At 52.0% G+C, this 26,294-nt stretch overlaps 1 protein-coding gene across 1 annotated transcript in view; it reads right to left on the bottom strand.

Moving 5' to 3' along the window:
- Positions 1-21,538, bottom strand: part of LOC121151781 (meiosis-specific with OB domain-containing protein-like) — a 30,398-nt gene extending 8,860 nt beyond the window's left edge. Inside the window, exons 1-6 of the mRNA XM_040973585.1 lie at positions 21,380-21,538; positions 19,284-19,341; positions 7,148-7,279; positions 5,240-5,312; positions 3,234-3,429; positions 826-926 (exon numbers count right to left, since the gene is read on the bottom strand). Of these exons, the coding sequence (XP_040829519.1) occupies positions 826-926; positions 3,234-3,429; positions 5,240-5,312; positions 7,148-7,279; positions 19,284-19,341; positions 21,380-21,448 (629 nt within the window). The 5' untranslated portion in view covers positions 21,449-21,538. The remainder of the gene's footprint in view (positions 1-825; positions 927-3,233; positions 3,430-5,239; positions 5,313-7,147; positions 7,280-19,283; positions 19,342-21,379) is intronic.
- Between the last annotated feature and the right edge of the window lie 4,756 nt (positions 21,539-26,294).

Below are 26,294 nucleotides of genomic sequence, written 5' to 3'. Positions count from 1 at the left end.
GGGAGGGGGTGCTGCCTGGGCAGGGGGGGGTGCTGCTGCCTGGGCAGGGGGGCTGCTGCTGCCTGGGCAGGGGGGGTGCTGCTGCCTGGGCAGGGGGGGTGCTGCTGCCTGGGGGGGGGGGTGCTGCTGCCTGGGCAGGGGTGCTGCTGCCTGCAGTCTGCCCTGAGGAACACTGAGCACTGTGGATCCCTCACTCCCTCAGTGCACACTCACTCCCTCAGTGCACACTCACTCCCTCAGTGCACACTCAACTGGTCGCTCCTTTAGGTCATCACATGCAAGTTGCCCCTGGGGATGAGGAATGCAGACTGACCGTCCACCGTCGGAGCACCAGGGCAGGCCTACTATGGGTAAACTGCTCAGGGAACTGGATGGGTCAGGAACACTTCCTTGCTGGTTTCCTGTGGCACCGAGGGCCTCCTGTGCCCTGGAGGGCTTCGTGGTGCAGCCCTTCCCCACTCTCCCAGCACTGCTTTCCCTCACTGCTCAGGACCCTGACAAGTCTGGCTTGGTTATCATCAGCATCCCATTCTCAGAATACAAAACTAAAACTAACTGGTCACCAAACAGCCAACTTAGCCAACTTAGTCTGACACAGTGCACATGCTGTCTGAGCGGCAATGGCAGAATCTGTTGGGCAGATGGGGGAGGTGACCGCACTGGGGGGAGGGCAGGTGGGGGAGGTGACCGCACTGGGGGGAGGGCAGGTGGGGGAGGTGACCGCACTGGGGGAGGGCAGGTGGGGGAGGTGACCGCACTGGGGGGACCAGGGCGGGTGGGGGCGGTGACTGCACAGGGGGGACCAGGGCGGGTGGGGGAGTTTACCACGTCAGGGGGAATGAAGACTCTGTCTCATCGTAGAGTCTGACTTCACACCTCTGGCCTTTTCTTCGATCTGAAGTTGTAAAGTGTTTTTTCTCTCCAATCTTGGAAATTGAAGGAAATCATTATTTTTTTTTCTAATTATAAAGTTCTTAAATATTTGTTGACGGAAATAGTCAATGTTTACCTTCTGAACATAAAATAATACTAAAACAGCATGACCCATTGATATTTATTTCATGACTTAAAAGTAGCTTTCAACTCTAAGACTATTTAGCTGAAGATAAATTACACACTTCAGGCCCAGCACCATAGCCTAGCAGCTAAAGTCCTCACCTTGGACGTGCCAGGATCCCATATGGGTGCCAGTTCTAATCCCGGCTGCTCTGCTTCCCATCCAGCTCCCTGCCTGTGGCCTGGGAAAGCAGTGGAGGACGGCCCAAAGCCTTGGGACCCTGCACCCGCGTGGGAGACCTGGAGGAACTCCAGGCTCCTGGCTTCAGATCGGCTCAGCTCCAGCCGTTGTGCTCACTTGAGGAGTGAACCAGAGAACAGAAGATCTTCTCTGTCTCTCCTCCTCTCTGTAATTCTGCCTTCCCAATAAAAATAAATAATTTTTTTTTTAAAAATTACACACTTTAGGGAGAGCAAGGCAGCCGTGTTCAGGCTAAGGACAAAAGTGCCATGACAGGCCCTTGGGAGCAGCTGTACAGACTCCTCAAAGTTGGAACAAACATTGTCATATATATATGAAATATGCATATATGTATTTGTAAAATATATTATAAAATATAGTTTTTATAATGCCTTATGTAATAAATATAAAATATACAAATAATAAAATATAAGATATCTATAACATAATAATTAATGATATATGAAATATAAGTAATAATATAAAGTTTTTATACCATAGAATATAGTATAAAATCATATATATGTATATCTGGAGAGAGTTAGAGAGAGCGAGCTTCCACCTGCCGGCCCACTTCATACACCAGCACAGAGGCTCGGCCGAGCCGGGCTGAGAGCCCAGTCCAGGGGCCTCCCGGGGCTGGCGGGACCCACGGACTTGGACATTTCCTGGCGTCAGTAAGGAGCTGGGTCAGCAGGGAGGGAGCCAGGACCTCATCCTCGCACAGAGCATGTGACCATGGAATGGTTTCTGTGGTCCAGAGTGAACTCAGCAGACATCAACACCACTTCCTTGCAGCGTGAAGGTGCAGAGCACGGAAACAAAGTGACATGGGAAAGAGGACGCCGGGCGGGTGTCCCACAGAAGGCGCTGGGCCTGATGTCCAGCTGGGAAGCCCACCCCCCCAGGAGTGCCTCGGACATTCACTCCAACTCCTGATGCAGCTCCCGGCTGGCACAGACCCCGAGAGCCGTGGTGTTCGCTCAGTGGTTGCTTTCTGCCACCCACAGGGACTGATGTGTTTCTCCCGTTAAGTGACAGATAAGTTGTGGAAACAGAACTGTAGTGGGAATGGATGCTGATTAGTAGGTAACTGCTTGTGCCTCGGCCCTGGAGTCGTGGCTGTCACCCAATGCCACTCCTGAAGCACGAAGAACGGCTTGCTTTGAGGAAACTGATTACAGTAACTTAGAGACTTATCTTTAAGAACACCTGGTCGACCATGAAGCAAAAATTCATGGTTTGAACATTTATGCATGCCAACTTGGTCATAAAGTTAAAAGCAGAATAATCAAATGTGTCTGAGTAAATAAAAAGGCAGCTTCTTGAGCTGTTGGCAGAGACACCAGGTGCCAGCGTCCGTGTCTCCTCTTTCCGTCGCGTCCACATCCCCGTCTGATGCTGCTCACGTGCTTTACTGTACGGCAGTGTCGCTCCCACGTCCGCCTCTGCGCCTGCGCCCTGTCGCTTCAGAGCTGAGAACTCCGTGAACCGAGACGGACACAGATGCAATGCAGGACCACGCTCCAGCACCCCGCGCAGACTGCCCCACTGTGCGCACGGGCACCCTGCCCCAGAGCAGCACTGAGGACACCCCCAAAACTGTGCAGGCTTCCGCTCAGTCAGCCCGTCCTTTCTGTTTGTGTCCTTTTTTTTTTTAATATTTATTTATTTTAATTGGAAAGCCAGATAGACAGAGAGGAGAAACAGAGAGGACGCGTCCAAGGCGAGGACTTTAACCACTACGCTATGGTGCCGGGCCGTGTGTCCTTGCTTAACCTGAGCTCTCACAAAGGAATCACTTATAAGGAATCTGTGCTGCACTTAGGATCCAAAACCAATTTTATCTTGATACTGCTTCTCAGATGAGACGATACCTTCCCTTCAATGAGCAGTGTTATCATTCTCTTAATCTTACTACCAAGATACCGAAGAAAAATGAGCCCAGCTGGTCCTGACCCTGCCGTTCGCTTGGTCTTGTTGGGGTTTCACTCACCGACCTCACAGCGGCCAGCACATTAACAATCCTCCCGTCCAGTGTGCGTCCGTTGGCAACGATGTCACCCAAGGCATAGTAATCACGTGACTCCTTAACGGGCAAATGGAGCAAGGGAAGCAGCTTGCTGTCCACTCCGTGACCCGGACAAACGTTCAGGGTGGAGTGACTCTCACTGAGCAGGAGTTTACAGTCGCTAAGTTGCAGAAACACACACACGTTATTGACTTTGTAACAGAAGAACACTGCGCAGCATTTTTGTCTACACTGTGAGAAAGCGTGCTGCGCATCTAGCCTGTGTCCCAGCACGCAGCCGCCCGGCATCGCCCAGGACTCTGGACTTCTACCCCTCTCTGCCATGCGCGGGCGGAGGACTCTGGCACTGCAGGGCGGGAGCAAAGCTGTGCGACACGCGAAGCTTGGGACACTGCCTGGGACACCGGGCGTCCACCGGATCGAGGCCCCGCCACATCCAGGCTCCTGTTAGAGCATCCTGGGACACAGAGCAGGGTGGCTCCTGCCGCCTGCCTGGGAGAGCCAGATGGCGTTTCTGCCCTTCAGCTTCAGCCCGGCCAAGCCAGAACCAGCGGGCACTGGAGGAATGAGCAGATGGAAGATACCTCTCTATGTGTTTTTCAAATAAAAATAAACTTCTAAATTTTAAATAAATTTTAAAAATCTTTAGGTGGTTCTAAAAAGGTAAAAATGGGGCTGGTGAGGCTGTGTGGCTTCAGTGCTGGAGTGCCTGCTCTGGGGCTGCAGCTCCCCAGCGGTGTGTCTGTGCCCCCGCAGAGCTTGGGCCGAGCGCAGGCCCTGCAGCCACGGCACGGAGCGGCTCAGCACTGGCTGCAGAACGCCTGGGACGCGAGAGCAGAGAGAACCTTGCCTGCTCCTCGCCCCCTCCATCCTCCTACATGTGCCTTCTAATAAATACATATATCTTTACAGGTTTATTGATTGGGGCCCGGCACAATAGCGTAACAGCTAAAGTCCTCGCCTTGGGGTGCCAGTTCATATCCCGGCAGCCCCACTTCCCATCCAGCTCCCTGCCTGTGGCCTGGGAAAGCAGTCAAGGACGGCCCAAAGCCTTGGGACCCCGCACCCGCGTGGGAGACCCGGAGGGGGCTCTTGGCTCCTGACTTCAGATCAGCACAGCACCGGCCGTTGCGGCCACTTGGGGAGTGAACTATTGGAAAGAAGGTCTTCCTCCTCTCTGCATATCCGCCTTTTAAAATAAAAATAAAATAAATCTTAACAAAGAGATTTACTGATTGATCGATTATTGGAAAGTCACATTTACAGAGAGAAGGAGAGACAGAGAGGAAGATCTTCCATCCATTGGTTCACTCCCCAAATGGCCACAATGGCCAGAGCTGACCCGATCCACAGCCAGGAGCCAGGAGCCTCTCCGAGTCCCCCATGCGGGTGCAGGGTCCCAGGCTGCTTTCCCAGGGCACAGCTGGGATACAAACTGGTGCCCATGTGGGATCCTGGTTAAAGCAAGGTAAGGACTTTAGCCACTAGAATACTGTGCCAGGCCTATAAATAAATATTTAAAATAAATAAATAAACAAATGAAGGCACAGGACTTGCCATTTCTCTCTCCACACAGAGTGGCCTAGCCAAGGACAGCATTGTTCAGGCAGGCGCTGCCGAGCCCTTGGCGCCCTCTACAGGCTGGCCTCACAACAGCTGCCGCCCTGCCTGCCCCCAGTCTCCCCCAAGGTCTGCAGGGTGGGCCCCACTGCCTTGCAGGTCCCACAAAAACACACAGAAGTTGTAAAATTGACCTTTTTCTAATTGTTCAGTTTTAATGCGACTAGAGTCAATTTTTAAAAAAATCTAATATCAAAGTTCTAAAAGCAAAGCCATTTTTATGTGACTGTATCAAAAGTAAGTGTGTGAGAGAAAATTAAACCCCTAATTTTCAAACAGAATACTGTAAGGCCAGCGCTAACACGACAGAAGCCATTAGGAGTGACCGTCCGGGCACACAGATGACTCGCCTCGGAGTGGCAGGCATGAATCGTTCCTCTCTCTCCATGTCTTTTCTTTGGATCAGGGGATTTTCAATGATCACTGAAACAGAAGGCACAGACAGGGACAGGTTCAGGACCGCCCGTGCACAGCAGGTCCAGCCACCACCACGTGGCCGCCGTCCTAGCCCTCCCCAGCACTGTGCGGACAGGCCACCACACACAGCGAGGACAGGCCACCACGCATAGCGAGGAAAGGCCACCACGCACAGCGAGGAAAGGCCACCACGCACGCACTGAGGACAGGCCACCACGCACAGCGAGGACAGGCCACCACGCACAGCGAGGACAGGCCACCACACGCACAGCGAGGACAGGCCACCCTGCACAGCGAGGACAGGCCACCACGCACACAATGAGGACAGGCCACCACGCACAGCGAGGACAGGCCACCCTGCACAGCGAGGACAGGCCACCACACACACAGCGAGGACAGGCCACCACGCACAGCGAGGACAGGCCACCACGCACGCACTGAGGACAGGCCAACACACACAGCGAGGACAGGCCATCATGCACAGCGAGGACAGGCCACCACACTGAGAAATGATGTGGCTGTCAGCCTGGATAGTGACATTAGCAGTGTTGTGTGTTAATCCCACTGTGGCATGCCTTAACAGAAGTGTGTTGATTTAGTGGCATTGGTTGCAACACTTACTGACCTTGCCCTACTTACACATGCCCGGGCGGCAGCGGCGGGTGGAGGGCACACGGACCACAGCTGCAGGTCTGGGCTGTCACTTCCCAGCTCAGGGAGCACACCATGTCACAGTCTGTTCCCCCACAGACTTTGTCGAGCCTTCCTTATTATATGCACTCACCTTACATGAACAAGTAATTTGAGAATTTTTATAAAACAATAAATTTATCTTTTAATTCCACTTTCATGACCTCTGCAGTGTCCTTGTAAGACTAACAACCTGTGTCCACTTAAGGAGCGCATTAACGGCATCGGGCACTGGAAGCTGGGGAGCTCAGAGATGCTGCTATGGGGACAGACGGCCTGCCCGACAGAGCAGGGAAGGAGTCCATCGCCGCACTGCCCTCCCTCCCCACGCCTCCTGGGACTCGGCAAGCTCTGCGGGAGGAGAGCACGCCAGCGCATTCAACAGCCACAACAACCTTAAAGGGCTATTATTTCACAGGTAAGGTCTAACAAGATTAAGACATTTTCTCAAAACCATGATGTAAGTAAAGTGCTGGAATCCAACTGTAAGCTTCAGAGTTCTTGTTCTTTTGATGAAAGCAGGCTGGACTGACTGACAGGGTTTAAAGTGAGTAGAAGGTGTAGCTGAGTTGGTATTTTGCCTAAACTCCTATTCAAAATTTTACTCTCGGGCCCGGCGCGGTGGCGCAGTGGTTAAGGTCCTCGCCTTGAACACACCAGGATCCCATATGGGCACCGGTTCTAATCCTGGCAGCCCCGCTTCCCTTCCAGCTCCCTGCCTGTGGCCTGGGAAAGCTCAACAAGGTCCCTGCACCCAGGTGGCAGACCTGGAGGAAGCTCCTGGCTCCTGCTTTCCAATCAGCTCCACTCCAGCCATTGCAGCCATGTGGGGAGTGAAGCAGTGAGTGAAAGACCCTCTTGGTCTCTTCTGTGTGTGGGTGTGTCTGTGAGAGAGAGAGACTTTCAAGTAAAACAAATGCTAAAAACAGAAAAAGACCAATAGTTGATACAAACTGAAATCTGAAACACTTGCAACGCTAAGGTGATAAAACTGCTTGGTAAAAGCGTTTCCATCATTCTCGCCGCTCCCAGGACTCCCGAGCGGCCTAGCATCTGCTTCTCACAAAGCCCTTGAGAGTTGCAGACTGTCTGACTTCATTTAGGCTCCTTAGCATACCACGGGAGGACTCCTGGCACAGAGGGCAACTCACCACACTCGCCAACCCGGAAGCTGCCAGCAAGGGACCTGACGTGATTTTCGCTGCCCCAGGATGTCACATTGACAAAGTGACTTGGCGAGTCTCGGATGGTGAAATTGAAAGTGTATCTTTCTGATCCGATATCTAAGGAAAAGAACAATGCTTTTATTTCTCAAGTGAAATTTTTCATTTTTACTTTGAACAAACGATTAATTTGAAGAAATGATTACTGACCATGATGACAAATTACTCAAACATGATGCAAAGTGTTACCTCAAGTAGCCCTGCTATTACAACTCAGCGAAGCGCAGGCCGCAGTGTAGACTGTGACAGGCCTCCCCGAGGTGCCCTGCGCGCAGCGGGCAGACACCCAGTGCCCACAGTCGCCTGGGATCCACAGCTCTCACCCTGCTGTTCATTATCTCAAACTAAGCTGCATGCTGCCCAGTGACCACCAGGGGTCAGCAGCTACACTGTATTCCAACCGGGCACTCTGGCAGGTTTATTTAAAGTGGCACGGGGTGGTGTTGGCACAGCAGTAAGTCACCTGCAAACCACGTGGGGGAGTTTGGTTCAGGTCCCAGCAACTTCACTTCAAATCAACTTCCTGGGCCCGGCGCGGTGGCGCAAGTGGTTAAGTCCTCGCCTTGCACGCCCGGGATCCCATATGGGCGCCGGTTCTAATCCCGGCAGCCCCGCTTCCCTTCCAGCTCCCTGCCTGTGGCCTGGGAAGGCAGTTGAGGACGGCCCAAAGCTTTGGGACCCTGCACCCGCGTGGGAGACCCGGAAGAGGCTCCTGGCTTCGGATCGGCATAGTATCGACCCGTTGCGCTCACTTGGGGAGTGAATCATCGGATGGAAGATCTTCCTCTCTGTATCTCCTCTCTGTATATCCGCCTTTCCAATGAAAAAATAATAAAAATAAATCTTTAAAAAAAAAAATCAACTTCCTGCAGTGTTGATTGCCACACGCGGTGATGTTGATTGCCACACACGGTGGCCTAAAGATGGCGCCTGGCGGAAATAAACACGTCAGCAGGAGTAGCTCCTGTCACGTACATTGGAGAGTATTGCGCAGGCGCTTGCACATGCGCTGAGGGCTGACGCGTGAACAGCGGCGTGATCAGCGCGTGCACAGGCCTCTTGCCCTATCCAAACTGCAGGATTGGCGCGTGGTCTAGAGGCTCACCAATAAGCCGCCACTTGGGCGGAGCCATCCCCGATAAGAGCGAGAGCACGAGCTGGGTCGGGGCCTTCCTCTTCATCATCTTGGTGTGCACAATAAAGACTACCGCGGAAGACTTCACTCGCGTCTGCCTCTTATTGCGGGTCGATAGGAGCGTGGGCGTGACAACTGGTGCCGAAACCCGGGAAATTTCGGGACCTAGAGGAAGGCCCCCCGTGCCATACGGGGAGAAGTCAGAACCGCGGCCATAAATAGGTAAGGAGCTCTGAGAGGGAGGCGTTACTGGGCTTGAGGAATTTAACCCTGAGACATGGGTGCGCAGACTTCCTTGATTAAGCCTTTACAGGCAGTTTTGAAGGCACGCAACTTAAAGGTTAATGAACGCACACTAGAAGGCTTTATCAAAGAAATAGATTGTCATGCGCCCTGGTATGTGGTTTCCGGATCATTGACTCCGCGGTCCTGGGAGAAACTCGGTAAAGATTTACAGAGAGCTAAGGAGCGTGACCGTTTGAGTCCGGGAGTTATGCCACTATGGAGATTGATTCGTGCATGTTTAGAAGACGACCGGTGCAAAGAAGCTGTGACTCAGGGTCGAGATTGCCTTCAATTAGCCCAAGATAGCCTCTCAGAAACAGAGCGGGAGGAGAGAGTTGGTACCAAACTTAAACAAGAAAAGGGAGTCAAGAAAAATGAGAAAAACGATAAAAATGGCCATAGTCAAGAGAAAAAATCTTCCCTTTACCCGATATCGGAGTTAGAGAAGTTAAAAGTAGCTCCCTCTTCCTCAGATACAGAATCTTTAGACTCAGAGGAAGAGCATAGACCAAGAAAAGATTATAATAGAAAAAGGAGAGGTGAGAAAGACTCCAGGGAACGCGAGGCCCAGGAGGGACGTTGTGGCCCCTCCTCCCGCAATGGGCGGAGCCAAGAGGCACCCGCAACTCCGGCGCCTTCAGCGCCCCCCTTACCCATGATAAATGATTCTTTTCTTAGTAATGAAGTGAAACGGGAACTTCAACAGGCATTCCCCGTACTTGAACAGGGGAACCAGAGAGTACATCACCCGGTGGAGGCCTCATTAATTAAAGAATTAGCTGCAGCTGTGTCTCAATATGGCCTTCATGCCAATTATACCTTATCCCTGTTAGAGCGGTTGGGTGGACAGGTTTTGACTCCGTCAGATTGGCAGTTTGTGGTGAAGGCCGTCCTCCCAAATATGGGTGTTTACTTAAATTGGAAGGGCCTATGGCATGAATATTTGGCCGTGACGGCACACGCCAATCATAGACGTGCTGGCGAGGCTGGAAGATGGGGGTTTAATATGCTTACTGGACAGGCTGAATACGCCAATGATCAAAATAATTTCCCCTGGCAAGTATACACACAGATTGCCGAGGCGGCAATTAGGGCCTGGAAAGGCATTTCCCTTAAAGGACAGGAGCAGTTGGGGATAACACAGGTAAAGCAGAGGTCTGATGAGCCTTTTGCTGACTTTGTTGCTCGAGTAATGCAAGCAGTGGAGAGAACTTTTGGAGAAGGAGAGCAAACAAATAAGATGATGGAACAAATTATCTGGGAACAGTGTAATGCAGAATGCAGGGCCTTGATAAAAGATCGTAGAGCCAGGGGACTGACGGATTGGCTGAAAATTTGCAGAGATACAGGAGGCCCTCTAACCGCACATGGCCTGGCGGCGGCCATTTTAAAGGCCTCCCCCAGAGAGAGGACATTGCCGGTATGTTTTCAATGCGGTAAGCCAGGACACATGAAGAAAGAATGCCGCGCCGGGCCAGGCCGTAAAGTCCCCGGAATATGTCCACGGTGCCGTAAGGGAAAACATTGGGCTAATGAATGTAAATCTGTCAAAGACATTGAAGGGCGACCACTTCCCACTCAGGAATCAAAAAACGGGGAGTGGGGCCCAAAGACCCAGGTCCCCTCAGTCCCTCGGGCATTTTATCGCTCCACACAGAAGAGCCCAACCCGCGCCAACACCCAGCAAGTATGGACCTCTGTGCCGCCACCGGAGTCCTATTAACAACAGAAGATGGCATCTTGCCAATTCCTGTTACCCTGACAGGCACGATGCCGCCAGATAAACTAGGGCTTGTGGTGGGCCGTGCCGCCCTGAGTTCGCAAGGCTTTATTGTAACACCAGGGGTCTTACACCCGGGCGCTGATTCCTTGTCGATTTTATGCTCAACAACACAAGGTACCTTCGCTGTTGCCCAAGGTGACCCCATTGCTCAACTTATATTTTTGCCAGTTTTATCTGAAATGAAGGATTCCTCTCAGACCAAAGTAGAGATCTCTAATATAAATTTAATGATGGATATGGCTGATAGACCTATGCTTAAATTACAAATAGAAAACAGGCCGTTTATGGGACTTTTAGATACAGGAGCTGATAAGAGCATTATAACCTCTAGATATTGGCCGCGTGATTGGCCTTTGCTTCGAACTTCCCATAGTTTACGCGGCCTGGGGTTTGAACAAGCTCCATCCCAAAGTGCCAGAGCCCTACAGTGGAAGGATAAGGAAGGCAACTGCGGGACAGTCACACCTTATGTCCTGGACCTACCGGTTTGCCTTTGGGGAAGAGATATTCTTCAACAGATGGGGGTGCGGTTAGTCTCCAATGCCTCCGGTTATTCTGAGACCTCTCGAAAACTAATGAAACAAATGGGCTATATACAGGGAAAAGGTTTAGGCAAACAGAATCAAGGTATTGTCCAGCCAATTGAACCTCGGGAAAATCCAGGCCGTAAAGGCCTGGGTTTTTAATAGCGGCCATTGGTATGCAGCTGCCCATACCTTGGAAAACAGCCGAACCGGTTTGGGTTCCCCAATGGCCGCTATCATTTGAGAAATGCCAAGCTGCTCAACAATTAGTTCAGGAACAATTACATTTGGGACATTTAGAGCCCTCTGTTTCTCCTTGGAATACTCCTATCTTTGTTATCAAAAAGAAATCAGGAAAGTGGCGCCTTTTGCATGATTTAAGAGCTGTAAATGCACAGATGCAATGCTTTGGTCCCGTTCAAAGGGGCCTCCCAGTTTTGTCATCCCTCCCTAAACACTGGCCGTTATTAGTGATTGATTTAAAAGATTGCTTTTTTTCTATACCATTAGCATTACAAGATAGGGAGAGGTTTGCTTTTACTATTCCCTCTGTTAATCATGAAGAGCCGGATAAGCGTTATCAATGGAAAGTATTGCCTCAGGGAATGGCTAATAGCCCCACCATGTGTCAGCTTTATGTTGCCCAAGTGTTACAGCCGGTACGAGACCGGTTTCCAACAGCTCGTATTGTCCATTATATGGATGATATTCTAATTTGTGCCCAAAACAAGACCAGTTATTACAGATTTATGTTGATTTGAAGCGGGCTCTACAGAATTATGGCCTTATAGTTTCAGCCGAGAAGGTTCAAATGCAGCAGGTAAAAGCCTTTTTAGGATCTTTAATCACAGAAACATATGTTAGGCCTCAAAAGATAAGTCTTAAAATTTCTCATTTGCGAACACTGAATGATTTTCAAAAATTAGCGGGGGATATTAATTGGTTACGACCCTTCCTCAAGATCTCTTCTCAGGAGTTAAAGCCCCTGTTCGCCCTACTTGAAGGCGATTCTGATCTTGCCTCCCGACGAACACTCACACCTGAGGCACAACAGGTCTTAGTGAAAGTTCAAGAGGCCATAGAGAAGGCTCAATTAGTTCGCCTAGATCAAGATCAGCCTTTTGAATTATGTGTGTTAGCTACAGAGATTTTCCCCACTGCTGTGTTATGGCAACAAGGCCCATTGCTTTGGATTCATTCTCAGATTTCTCAGATTAAGTCTATTCAATGGTATCCATCTGCGGTCGCGTCCATAGTACTTAAGGGGTTAAAATTAGCTTTGTGTCATTTTGGGCGCTATCCAGACCGCGTAGTAGTTCCCTATACTGTTCAACAATTACAAGTGCTGAGTGGGTGTAGCAATGAGTGGTCCATCTTAATGTTTACCTATCAAGGAGTTTTTGATAATCATCTTCCAAAACACCCATTATTACAATTTTTACAGCGACATCCTGTGGTTTTTCCAGAGAAAACCAGCTCTCATCCTCTTACTGGTGCTTTGACAGTTTTCACTGACGGCTCCTCGACAGGAGCTGGAGCCCTGGTTGCTGAAGAGAGGATAATAACCAAGTCCTTTTCAACAGTCTCTCCTCAGAGAGTGGAATGTCATATGGTGCTTCTTGCCTTACAAACCTTTTCAGAGCCCTTGAATATTGTTTCTGATTCCCTATATGTGGTGAATGCGGTGAATGTTTTAGAGGCCGCTGGCTTTATTTCAGAGTCCGGCCCGGTGGCAGATCTTTTTAAACAAATTCAACAGGCCATTTGGCATAGAAACCACCCCTTTTATATAACCCATATTCGAGCCCATTCAGGGCTACCGGGACCACTAACTAGAGGAAATGCTCTTGCAGACGCCGCCACCAGGACTCAGGTTCTGATGATGCTCGTGTCTCCACCTTCCTCAGAGGAGAAGGCCCGCCAATTCCATTCACAGTTTCATGTTTCAGCCCAGACCCTTAGACTTCGATTTGGGATTACTAGAAAAGAGGCACGCCAGATTGTTCTTGATTGTCCTGCCTGCTGCGAATTTAGGCCTGTTCCGCATGAAGGGGTTAACCCCAGAGGATTGAGGCCTAATCAACTATGGCAGATGGACGTGACACACGTCCCCTCCTTTGGGAAAAATCAATTTGTACATGTATCTGTTGATTCCTTTTCAGGCATACTTTTTGCATCAGTACTAACTGGGGAAAAGGCTGTTCATGTAATCCAACATTGCTTAGAAGCATGGGCCGCGTGGGGTAAACCTGAATGTCTCAAAACTGATAATGGCCCTGCCTATACCTCGGTGAAATTTCATGCCTTTTGCAAACAGATGGGTGTGAAATTAATTACTGGTATCCCATATAATCCACAAGGACAAGGAATAATTGAACGCGCTCATCGCACCATTAAAGAATACATACAAAAACAGAGAACCGCCTGGGACTCATTTGGCCTCACTAGCCATAGCCCTCGGGCCATTTTGGCCCTGGCCCTTTTTACCATTAATTTTTTACAACTAGATGAGAAAGGCCTGAGCGCCGCCGATCGGCATTCCCTTCCCTCTACTAAAGAACAGTCATGGGTCAAATGGAAGGATGTATTAGAAACTAAATGGAAAGGTCCAGACCCTGTAATAAGACAAGCTCGAGGAGCTATTTGTGTGTTTCCACAGGATGCTCCAGTCCCGATTTGGGTTCCGTCACGATTGACCCGCAGCTGTCCAGGCCCGATTGAAGCAGCGCCTTCGCAAGAGGACGAAGAGGACGCCGCTGAGAATGAGAATCGTGAATCCCTTTCGGGGTAATACCCTGTTAGTGCTAGTTGGGGTGCTGCTTCTATCCAGCTTAGCCATGACTGAGCATCGTTGGGGCATTCTAACTGCCTTTCCACGGCCCCTGCCGGTCACCCATACAGCGGCTGTGTTTCCTCGCTTTTTTACCACAAATGAGACCCTTGATTTGCCATATTTGCCTATGGATATGGAAGAGGCCAATGTTACAAGCTATAATTTGGATCTGAGTGGCTCCCTGTGTTTTCAGTTTTGGAGTGGCTCTGCCAGCGAGGATTATTCTTGTGTTACTTTTTCTCCACAGGCAGCTGCGTGGGTAGATCAGCCAGAGTTAACCTGGACACAGAAGCTAGATCAATGGCTTAGGCAAACTTTGTTGTCCACACAGTCGCCATCTACTGAGGCCGCTCCTTTTGCCAATGCCACCATAATTTTCGGGGCTATGCCACTCCGCCATCTTAATAGAAATCTGACGATTCCATCACAGCCAAAATGGATGCCCCGTTGTTCCACGCCCTATTCATCAAAACTCTTGAAACCATGGACCTCCTGTCAGTCCCCCATGGTTATGTGGGCCAGACGAGGCCAATATACCTTTTCTCCTGCTATGGGTACCTGGCGCAATAACTCCTATAGTGGCCTTAATTATACATATCAAAATCCAGTACAATCTATTTTTGTGAATCCCTGGCATCAGTGGCTTCTTTGTGGAATTAATGGATCCTGTACAGATTTGCAACCATTTTCAATGTTGAGAGGAGGCAAGATAATGCTTGCCAATGTTACCTGGAATTTTACGGAACCTTTTGAGACCTCGTTAAATGTTACCAAAGAATTTAGGACAGAGAGTTTTGTTTCCACTCCAGTTTGTGTGATTCCTCCGTTTTTGTTCCTGCTGTTTAAATCTACAGGCCAACCAGTGTCATCTTTGAATTGTTCTGAGAAATGGTGCAAATTGGCACAATGCTGGAATGCCACTGATGACTGGGATGGAGCTGTTGTGATGCACATCCCGAGATGGCTTCCCTGGCCCGTGGACACCCCCACTGCTCTGACCCTATATCGCCAGAAGAGGGATTTTGGGATAACGGCTGCTCTGATAGCCGCTATTACCGTAGCTCTTGCAGCCTCCGCCACGGCGGCCGTGGCCCTTTCCACCACTGTACAGACGGCCACTGCCTTAAATAACATTTCTGCTGCTACAGCCCAAGCCTTACAAAATCAGGCCCACATTAATAGCCACCTAAAAGGGGGCCTGATGGTCTTGAATCAGAGAGTCGATCTGGTTCAGGACCAGGTCGACACCCTGTGGGAAGTAGCACAATTAGGCTGTCAATGGCGTCTTCCTGGCCTATGTGTGACATCGGTTCCTTTTGTTAATGGCTCACATGCTGCTAATTTGTCCAGACAACTGTCTAGTTATCTTTTAGGAAATTGGACCAAAGAGTTCGACGAGCTTCAACAAGATCTAAGGATCGCGATCGTGCAGATTAATTCCACCAGAGTCGATCCTTCAATAGCACACTCCATGACAGACTGGATCAAAACCGCTGCGGCCTCTATAAAGGAATGGGCGGGAGTGGGGGTCTTGCTCTCGCTCTTATGCGGCGGGTTGGCGCTTGCCCTTTTTTGCCTCTATCGCATAAGACAGAGGGCTGCTCAAGATCGTGTGATTATCCGCCAGGCCCTTCTAGCCCTTCAAGAGGGTGCCTCCCCCAGGCTTGGTTAACCATGCTCAATAATGAATAAGATCCAATGCACAGCCCTAGCACCTCGAGCCGTCACGGCATTGCACCGAGTTGGGTGTGCACACAACCCTTATTCATTCAGGGTCAGCCCTTGCACTCCGCTGGGATTGCCCATTGCACGCGGAAGGGTGACCCATGTCAGCAGCTTGACCTTTGCCAACTTTCTCTACAAACTGCTGCCAATGACGGGTAAGATGGCTAGGATGTCTCCACCTAAGACAGGAGGCCATTGGTATCTGACAATGATCTCCCTAGACGGGTAAAGAGTATCCCAAGCCACAACCTAAGACAGGCTCTTTTTGTAAAGAAGAAAGGGGGAGATGTTGATTGCCACACGCGGTGATGTTGATTGCCACACACGGTGGCCTAAAGATGGCGCCTGGCGGAAATAAACACGTCAGCAGGAGTAGCTCCTGTCACGTACATTGGAGAGTATTGCGCAGGCGCTTGCACATGCGCTGAGGGCTGACGCGTGAACAGCGGCGTGATCAGCGCGTGCACAGGCCTCTTGCCCTATCCAAACTGCAGGATTGGCGCGTGGTCTAGAGGCTCACCAATAAGCCGCCACTTGGGCGGAGCCATCCCCGATAAGAGCGAGAGCACGAGCTGGGTCGGGGCCTTCCTCTTCATCATCTTGGTGTGCACAATAAAGACTACCGCGGAAGACTTCACTCGCGTCTGCCTCTTATTGCGGGTCGATAGGAGCGTGGGCGTGACACTGCAGTGTACAACTGGAAGGCAGGCGCGCCTCCATCACCCGCTGCGAGGCTCCCACTGCGGCCTGGACCAGCGCTGCCCGCACGCGTGAGAGGGAACCAACACATGCAACATCTCCCTGACTACTGTGCTTATCTACCTATTTACGTATTTAATATTTACATATTTAACCGCCACAAATTTTTAAAAAAGATTTATTTATTTTTATTGCAAAGTCAGATATACAGACAGGAGAAAAAGCAGAGATCTTTCATCTGCTGATTTAATCCCCAAGTGACCGCAATGGCCGGAGCTGAGCCAATCCGAAGCCAGGAGCCAGGAGCCTCCTCCAGGTCTCCCACGTGGGTGCAGGGTCCCAAGGCTTTGGGCCGTCCTCAACTGCCTTCCCAGGCCACAGGCAGGGAGCTGGATGGGAAGTGGGGCTGCTGGGATTAGAACCGGCGCCCAGGGCCCGGCGCGGTGGCGCAAGTGGTTAAGTCCTCGCCTTGCACGCCCGGGATCCCATATGGGCGCCGGTTCTAATCCCGGCAGCCCCGCTTCCCTTCCAGCTCCCTGCCTGTGGCCTGGGAAAGCAGTTGAGGACGGCCCAAAGCTTTGGGACCCTGCACCCGCGTGGGAGACCCGGAAGAGGCTCCTGGCTTCGGATCGGCATAGTATCGGCCCGTTGCGGCTCACTTGGGGAGTGAATCATCGGATGGAAGATCTTCCTCTCTGTCTCTCCTCTCTGTATATCCGCCTTTCCAATAAAAAATAATAAAAATAAATCTAAAAAAAAAAAAAGAACCGGCGCCCATATAGGATCCCAGCGTGTTCGAGGCAAGGACTTTAACTGCTAGGCCACCACACCAGGCCCACTTCTTTTCTTTTTGTATTTATTTAAAAGATAGTTACAGAAAGGGAAAGACAAAGAGATACCTGCCACACGCACTGCTTCCCTCCCTTGCAGCTGGGCTGGGCTGTTCAAAGCCAGGAGCCAGGAGCCTGCTCCGGGTCTCCCACACAGGTGCAGGGTCCAAGCACTCGTGCTGCCCTCCACTGCTCTTCCAGACCATGAGCTGGGGGCTGGGTGGGGAGAGAAGCAGGCAGGTTTGAACTGGCAGTAAGGGACCCAGCTTGGCAGGCAGGTCTACCAGTATGCCACATCCTGGCTCTGGGGTTTCACTTTTCAGCCACAGTTATTGCAATGCTTAATTGTGTGTGCGTGTGTGTGTGTGTGTGTGTGTGTGTGTGACAATGTAAGTGCAGAAGAGTAACATTGTGGAGGAGTGGGTTAAGCTGCTGTGTGTGTCGCCAGTGGTTTGAGGCTGCTCCACTTCCACTCCAGCTCCTCACTAACAGCAGGGAGAGCGGGGAGGATGGCCCTGCAAGCAGGAGGGAGACCGGGAACAAGCTGTGGACTCCTAGCTTTGGCCTGGCACAGTCCCAGGCGTTCAAGCCATTTAGAGTAACTGGAGATGGAAGATCTCTCTCTCGCTCTGTAATTCATTCTGACTCTGAAATAAATTTTAAAATCAATTAAAAAAAAAAGATTTATTTTTAAATTAGAAAGTCAGATTTACAAAGAAAAAGGAGAGACAGAGAAAAATCTTGCATCCACTGGTGCACTCCCCAAGCAGCCACAACGGCCGGAGCTGAGCATATCTGAAGCCAGGAGCCTCTTCCGGGTCTCCCACACAGATGCAGGGTGCCAAGGCTTTACCCGTCCTCCACTGCTTTCCCAAACTATGAGCAGGGAGCTGGCTGGGAGGTGAAGCAGCACCCTTACGGATGCAGGCGCTAGCAGGTGGAGGATTTGCCAATCGAGCCATCGTATGGCCCAGTCCAGCTCCCTATTAATACACGTTCTGGACAGCGGTCGGCGGCGACTCGGGCACTCGGCCCCTCCCACCATGCAGAGCAACTGGGCTCCATCTCCACCCCTTCCTGGCCGCTGCAGGCAGCAACCAGTGGGTGGAAGATCTCCATCCCTCTGCCTTTTACATAATCAAGTAATTTAAAAAAAGTTCACCCTTTCTCTGTGTCTTACCTGAGGTTTCCATGTGTATATTGCCTCTTACGCTAAAAGTTATAAATAATTGAAAAGGAATTGTTACTGTGGGCTATGCAGGGTACTAACCCTTACACAGTTTTCCACATTCTTCGTGGCAGCAAATAGAAGAGATCTTGGACAGCGCCAGTCCAGCCCCGAGCCCTTTCTCCGGGCCCCCAGCACAGCTGAAGATGACAGCCCGTGGGGCAGCCTGTATTACCCCGACCACCTGTTATGACCGTCCCATCTGGGAACTGGTGGCCGTCCAGCGGCTCCACTGCCAATCCAACTCCCTGCCAATGGCCTGGGAAAAGCCGTGGAAGATGGCCCAAGTGCCTGGGCCCTTTCCACCGGCATAAGACACCTGGATACAGCCCCCAGCTCCGCTTTCAGCTGCACTTCAGCCTCGCCCAGCTGGGCCATTATGGCTGTCTAGAGAGTAAACCAGAGGATGCAAGATCTGTTTTTGTTTGTTTTGTTTTGTTTGTCTCTCCGTCTCTAATTCAGACTTTCAAATAAAAATAAATAAATAGTTAAAATAAAAGACCGGGCCCAGCGTGATACCCTAGTAGCTTAGTCCTCGCCTTGAAAACGCCAGGATCCCATATAGGCGCCGGTTCTAATCCCGGCAGCTCCACTTCCCATCCAGCTCCCTGCCTGTGGCCTGGCAGAGCCGTTGAGGACAGCCCAAAGCTTTGGGACCCTGCACCCGCGTGGGAGACCCAGAAGAGGTTCCAGGTTCCTGGCTTCGGGTCAGCATAGCACCGGCCGTTGTGCTCATTTGGGGAGTGAATCGTCGGACGGAAGATCTTCCTCTCTGTCTCTCCTCCTCTCCGTATGTCTGACTTTGTAATGAAAATAAATCTTTAAAAAAAAAAGCATCACAAATGAATCTGCACTCCTCCCATACATGGCCTTACATTGAGCAGCTGACTGTACACTAGAGAACTTGGTCACTGTTGTTTAGGAGCTAAGCAGACATGGAACACTTCATCACTTGAATAAACTGTTATAGTCACAAGCCACAGCTGATTAAATATAAACCAAAGAGTTAAACAAAACTTAGCTCTTTCTGTCTGGAAAGCCTTTGACGTCTGTCTTCCCAATTACTATACCGATAATTTTCTGAAAAACAAAAGTACATAGAAGAGCAGTTTAAACACAGATGTACTAAGACAGTGCTGCCACAAATCCATTCGTGCATGTTATGCTTCTTCTGTATTTCTAAACACCAGATAGAACTTGGTAGTTGCCCTGTGCTACCAATCTTTAACAAATTCATGCCAAACTCATGTGTGTCTTCAAAGCTTTCTTATACAGGCTTTCTAACAATCCACAGGAAACTGACCAGCTTCCTAATCTAAACATTCTGGACAATAATATAGGTGAGACTGTGCCAAAAATTGTGTATTATTTGTTTATTATTTTGTATATATTGGTTTGTGTATTATTCTAGAGTCCTAATCTTTAAAACTTAGACAATAACATCTCTGTTTCAATATTTAATTATAATGATCATCAAAAAAATCATTAAATCTTTTCAAAAATAAAAACTACTTTTTATGAAAAAAACACTGCACTAATTGCAACAGCTGATTTTAACCTTATAATGATTAGTGACATTTAAAATACAGCAAACTTCTGAATACACCCCAACTAGACGAGCTGTTGGCTGCCTTGAAAGCACAGCTATCATTTCAAATCTCACTGAATTATTGGGAAAACACAACTCAAGAAAGCGTAGAGTAAAAGTCACTAATAGAAGAAATAATTAGCCAGTAGTTTATCTCTTTTGAAAAAAAAATCTATTCATTTTATTGCAAAGTCAGATTTGCAGACAGGGGATTCGGAGAGAACCATCTTCTGCGCGCTGGTTAGGTTTCCAGTGGCAGCTAAGCTGGAGCTGCGCTGGCGCCGTCGAGCCAAAGCAGGGGCCTCTTCCGGGCCTCCCACGTGGGCGCAGGGTCCAAGCACTCGGCTGTCCTCGACTGCTTTCCCAGGCCTCAAGTAGGGAGCCGCAAGGGAAGCAGAGCAGCCGGGACAAGAACCGGAACCCATAAGGGATCCTGATGTATGCAAGGCGAGGATTCAGCCACTAGGCTATTGCACTGAGCCCACAAATATACTATCTTTTCAGAAAAACTGTTTACGTTATCACTTCTTGGCCTTTTGGCTATGATTAAATGTAAAAAACTGTTAACACTAAACACTAAATTTTAACAGTAACAAACTTTGAAATGTGATGTATTAGTCACTCATAAAATTACTCTGACCACGATTCATAAAAGCAGACACAGGGGCCTGTGCAGCGGTGCTGTGTACTAATCCGCCTACAGTGCTGCTGTCCCCTGTGTGTGCCGGGCCATGTCCCAGCTGTTCCACCTCCGAGCCAACTCACTGCTTATGGCATGGGAAAGCAGTGGACCATGGCTCAAGCACCTGCACCCCTTCAGGAGACTCCAGGCTCCTGGCTTCGGATCGGCGCAGCATGGGCTGTTGCGCTCACTTGGGGAGTGAACCATCGGATGGAAGATCTTCCTCTCCGTCTCTCCTCTCTCTATATCTGACTCTCCAATAAAAATAAATACATCTTTCTTTGAAAAAAGGCACATGTAAAGAGCAAACTCCTCAGAGCGGGATGGAAAGGAGTACAGTAACCGCTTCGCTGGGGGTGCTCCGCTGCCGGCTCCAGCCAGCAAGGTCCTGATAAATGTGAAGTCACTGAAGGCCTCCACAGCGTCTCACAGGGGTCCGAGTGTGCAAGGCGTGCCCGCAGCACTCCTTACGTCTTGCAAGCAGTGCAATAGCAAGTACTTCAGAAAATACACTGATGATTACAGAACTGCTACTCCTGAATAAGAATCATTTAATTCTACAATGTTAAATTTGGCTAATCACTTAAGTTGTTATTTTATTTAATATTTATTAAGGTAACGTAAAAACGTTGACCACTTTGCATAATTGCCAGCAGTCCCTGCCATCACACATCGCCTCCGTGACAGAGCAAGGCGAGTCTTTGTTCAGCTGCGTCACAGGAACCGGATGCGGGCCGAGCTACCGCGCGGGGCAGCAGCACGCGCTGCGCCAGTGCGTGTCGGATGAGTCAGTCCCGGCCACGTGCCATCCTGTACAGCACAAAGCTTCACCCAGGCACCGAACCTACCACGTAAGCCAAACTTGGATGGAGATCGGAAAGCGCAGTGAAGGCCTTCGATGCAGAGGAGCTTGCCATGTTTTAACCTGTATTTTACAAGATAGAATTTAGATGTACAAATTAAATAACTGAAATAAGCCATGAAAAATTTCAAGGTTTAAAAAGCTATTAAGAAAAACATTCAATATTTCAGTCTTTGAAAATTTTGTAATAATGAAATAGACATTCAACCAATAGCAGATGTGTTCAAAATGCCTTTTTATAATTTTGGAATGCATAGCTAGGCACAATATTTTTCATGAAAAATTCTTAATTGGGGGAGGGCAACTCCATGGCAGAGCAGGATAAGCCTCCGTCTGTGGCTCCGGCACCCTTGTGGGTCAGTGTGAGACCAGAGCTGCTCCATTCCGATCCAGCTCCTGCTGACGTGCCAACAGCAGCCCCTCAGGAGCAAGCAGCTCTCCTCCCCGGCTTGGGATGGCTCCAGCTCCAGCCGCTGCTGCCACCTGGGCAGTGAACTGTGGACGGACGAACTCTCTGTAAGTCTACCTTTCAAATAAAAATAAAATTTAAAAAATTAATTTTGGTGGCCCGGCGTGACTCAGGCACCAAGAACCCATATGGATAGCAGTTTGTGTCCCGGCAGCTCCACTTCCCATCCAGCTCCCTGCCTGTGGCCTGGGAAAGCAGTCAGGGACGGCCCGAGGCCTTGGGACCTGCACCCGCGTGGGAGACCCAGAGGAGCTCCTGGCTCCTGGCTCTGGCTCAGTTCCAGCCGCTGTGGCTGCTGGAGGAGTAATGGAAGATCTTCCTCTCTGTTTCTCCTTTTCTCTATAAATTTGATCTGCCTTTCCAATAAAAAAATTATTTAAAAAATTAATTGTTGATACAATATAAATCAGCAGTCATGTCTTTACACTACTGAAGATTAACTTTCTCATCCTTAAAATGTGATTTTTTAAAAAAGATTTATTTATGTTTATTGCAAAGTCATATATAGAGGGGGGGTGAAGATCTTTCATCCGCTGATTCACTCCCCAAGTGACTGCAACAGGAGCTGTGCCAATCCGAAGCCAGGAGCCTTGATCCTACCTCTTCTGGGTCTCCCATGCGGGTGCAGGTCCCAAGGCTTTGGGCTGTTCTCGACTGCTTTCCCGGGCCACAAGCAGAGAGCTAGATGGGAACTGGAGCTGCCAGGATTAGAACTGGCAACATATGGGATCCTGTCACATTCAAGGCGAGGAGCTTAACCATTACGCTATCGCGCCAGGCCCCAAAATCTGATTTCTTAACATGTGCGTAATGTCCATCTATGAGCTATCTCACAGCTGTTTTCATCCAGGTCAGCGATTTCAGCACTCAAGACCCTCAGCACCAGGAGAAAACTCTAGAATTAAGCAGTGCTAAATTTCCCATACAATCCTTGGGGTGTTTGGCTTTATTGTGTGCAATTCCACGATCTGAAATACTTACCAAATGGTGACATTCATTCATTCTTCCATCTGCTAAACCAAGCAAGATTTATCAAGAGCTAGCGAGTGCTAGACACTTGACGTTAGAGAAAGATGAGTTACTCAGGTGCTGGATTTTGTGTAAAACACAAGCTACCTACAACCTAAGTGAGTTCTGCACATCCTTGCTCCCCCACTTTAAGTAAGATTTATTTAGATCTTGGGCCCGGTGCAGTGGCCTAGCAGCTAAAGTCCTCGCCTTGAATGTGCCAGGATCCCATATGGGCGCCGGTTCTAATCCCGGCAGCCCCGCTTCCCATCCAGCTCCCTGCTTGTGGCCTGGGAGAGCAGTCGAGGACGGCCCAAAGCCTTGGGACCCTGCGCCCATGTGGGAGACCTGGAGGAGGTTCCTGGCTCCTGGCTTCGGACCAGCATAGCATCAGCCGTCGCGCTCACTTGGGGAGTGAATCATCTGAATGAAGATCTTCCTCTCTGTCTCTCCTCCTCTCTATATCTGACTTTTCAATAACAATAAATGAATCTTAAAAAAGGATTTCTTTACATCTTAACCTGCTGTGCACTGGCCCCACGTTTGTATCCCTTCGCATCTCTCGGTGAAGCGCCCCAAAGCGCACAGCGGGGCGCCCGCGTCGGCCTGCTTCCCCGCGGCTTCGGCGCCTGACAGCTCACAGTCCGGGGCTGGACGTGCGGCGCGGGCGAGTGGGCTCCCCGTCTCCCCGCGTCTCCCCGTCTCCCCGCCCGCCCCGCGTCTCCCCGCCCGCCCCGCGTCTCCCCGTCTCCCCGCGTCTCCCCGCCCGCCCCGCGTCTCCCCGCCTCCCGGCCCGCCCCGCGTCTCCCGGCCCGCCCCGCGTCTCCCCGTCTCCCCGCCCGCCCCGCGTCTCCCCGTCTCCCCGCGTCTCCCCGCCCGCCCCGCGTCTCCCGGCCCGCCCCGCGTCTCCCCGTCTCCCCGCCCGCCCCGCGTCTCCCCGCCCGCCCAGCAGGCGCTCCGGGCGCTCGGGGCGAAGGGGGCCACGGCGGCAGCGCACGACGCGCTTCTAGAATGCTCCCCGCGCCGCCGCCACAGCGCCGGCCGCTCACGGACACGGCGTCCGCCGCACCGAGAGGCCGCATGCCCCGCTCGGCCGGCCACGGGCTCGGGCGGCGCCCAGGGCACGGCGGCGCGGGGAGCCCCCGCCGCACTCCCCGTCTGTCACAGCCGAAAAGAAATGGGCGCCGAGGCCGGAACCCCGGGCCAGGATGGGTGGAAGCCGGCGCCGCTCACCGAGGCGCCCCGGCCCGTGGCTCCGGCGGGCTTCCTGGTCGCGGCGTCCCTCGTCCCGGTCTCCTCAGCGCTCGGCCCTCAGCCGGCAGCCCGGGGCGCCCGCGGCGCGCGACCGTTAGCGCCAGGCCCCGCCCCCGCGAGACCACGCCCAAGCTCGGGACCCGCCGTGGCGAGGCCACGCCCCAAACGCAGGCCCCGCCCTGGCGAGACCACGCCCCAAGCTCGGGACCCGCCGTGGCGAGGCCACGCCCCAAACTCAGGCCCGCCCCGGCGAGACCACGCCCCGCCCCCGCGCTCGGCCCCGCCCCTCCCCACTGCCCTGCTTCTCTCACAGGAGCATGGCTTCCCTTCTGCCCCCGCCAGGGTGCCGTGCGGTGCCACACTCGCCTGAAGGAGGACGAGAATGCCAGCAGGTTAGGGTAGGGGGCCCCTGGTGGGCTGCCCATGTCCCAACTAAGGTAACATTGGGGAAATTCTGGAAAGGATTCTGCCCTCGCCGCCTCAGGTGGCGGTGTCAGCCCAGGTTGGGGGTACACGAGGCTCCGTGTCAGCCCAGGTTGGGGGTGCAGATGGCTCCGTGCCAGCCCAGGTTGGGGTGCATGTGGCTCCGTGCCAGCCCAGGTTGGGGTGCATGTGGCTCCGTGCCAGCCCAGGTTAGGGGTACACGAGGCTACGTGTCAGCCCAGGTTAAGGGTGCATGTGGCTCCGTGTCAGCCCAGGTTAGGGGTGCATGTGGCTCCGTGTCAGCCCAGGTTAGGGGTGCATGTGGCTCCGTGCCAGCCCAGGTTAGGGGTACACGAGGCTCCGTGTCAGCCCAGGTTAGAGGTACATGAGGCTCCGTGCCAACCCAGGTTGGGGGTACACGAGGCTCCGTGTCAGCCCAGGTTGGGGGTGCATGTGGCTCCGTGCCAGCCCAGGTTGGGGGTGCATGTGGCTCCGTGTCAGCCCAGGTTGGGGGTGCAGGCTGTTGGATTTCTCGCTCAGAGGGAGACGGGGCAGGCTGTGGTCACTGCAGGGGCTGTGGGCACTGGACCAGGCCAAGCGGTGGCCGTCCTGAGCTGCCCTGTGCTCCCTGCGTGTCGGGTAGCCTGGGCTACTTGTCCAGCTGGAGATGGGCGTGCTCTGGCTCCGAGGCGCTGAGCAACTGCCTGCCTGCGTGGATGCGTGCAGGAATATAGGAGTAAAACAGGGCGTCCCGCGGTGCGCTCAGATAAACCTGAGGACATTGCACTTTTGTGTTTCCCATTGCTATCACTTAGTCTAATGACTTGCAAACTGATTTTCTCTTAATAGAATGTTAATCAGGGTCAAGTAAGATGCAACAACTAGATTAACCCTGTCTCCTGGCCTGCCTCTATGCAGCACATTTAAAGCTGTGGAGACTGGTACTATGAAGCTTGGGTTAAACCGCCGCCTGCAGTGTCGGCAGCTCCCTGCTAACCAGCCTGCACCCCGCGAGAGACCCGAAGAATGTCCAGGCTCCTGGCTTGGGCCTGGCCAGCTCTGGCCGCTACAGCATCTGCAGAGGGAAGCACTGCGTGAAAGCTTCTCTGTGACTCTTCCAAGCCAGGGCAACACGCCTGCGGCTGGCTGGAGTCCAAGGCGCCCCAGGACTTCCACGGATGGAAATTACTTCCTGCGCCCTTTTGCGGGCCGGCTAGGGAGCTGCCCTGGAGTTGCCCAAGTTTCCTGTCGCCCTGGGAGCCCAAATCCCGGAGGTCAAGCCTGGGCGCTCACAGGCTAGCTTCCATCCTCCAGTCGATACCAGGGGTGCCAGGTGAGACCGCGCCCCTAGCACCTGTCGGATAAATGGGACTGGGAGCCCAGCGCGGATGTCGGGGTGCAGCCGCCCTTCCTCATGCCTAGGCCGGGCACGCCCGAGCTGCTGGCGGACGAGGGAGCAGGTGCGGAGTGCGGGCGGGTAGCGGCCCGGAAGGACACAGAGGTGGTAGGCGCCAAGCACCAAGGTGCCGAGCACCCGCGGCGCATGGAGCACCCGCGGCGCATGGAGCACCCGCAGCGCTGTCCCCTGCCCAGGCGCCCTAGCCGGCCCCAGCCCCGTCGTCTGGGCTGCCTCTACCTGCCATGGAGTGGGCGTCCAAGCCCGGGAGCGGGGCCGAGGGCGGGCGCGCATCCCGATCTGCGCCGCGCTCATCCCAAGGGCCAGGGGGGAGACTCGGACTAGGCGCGA

This window comes from Ochotona curzoniae, unplaced genomic scaffold, assembly GCF_017591425.1.
Source record: "Ochotona curzoniae isolate NIBS_2020 unplaced genomic scaffold, NIBS_Ocur_1.0 contig_2321, whole genome shotgun sequence".
Classification (NCBI taxonomy): Eukaryota; Metazoa; Chordata; class Mammalia; order Lagomorpha; family Ochotonidae; genus Ochotona; species Ochotona curzoniae.
Note: the sequence above shows the minus strand (reverse complement) of the source record. Positions and strands in the feature narration are given on the sequence as shown.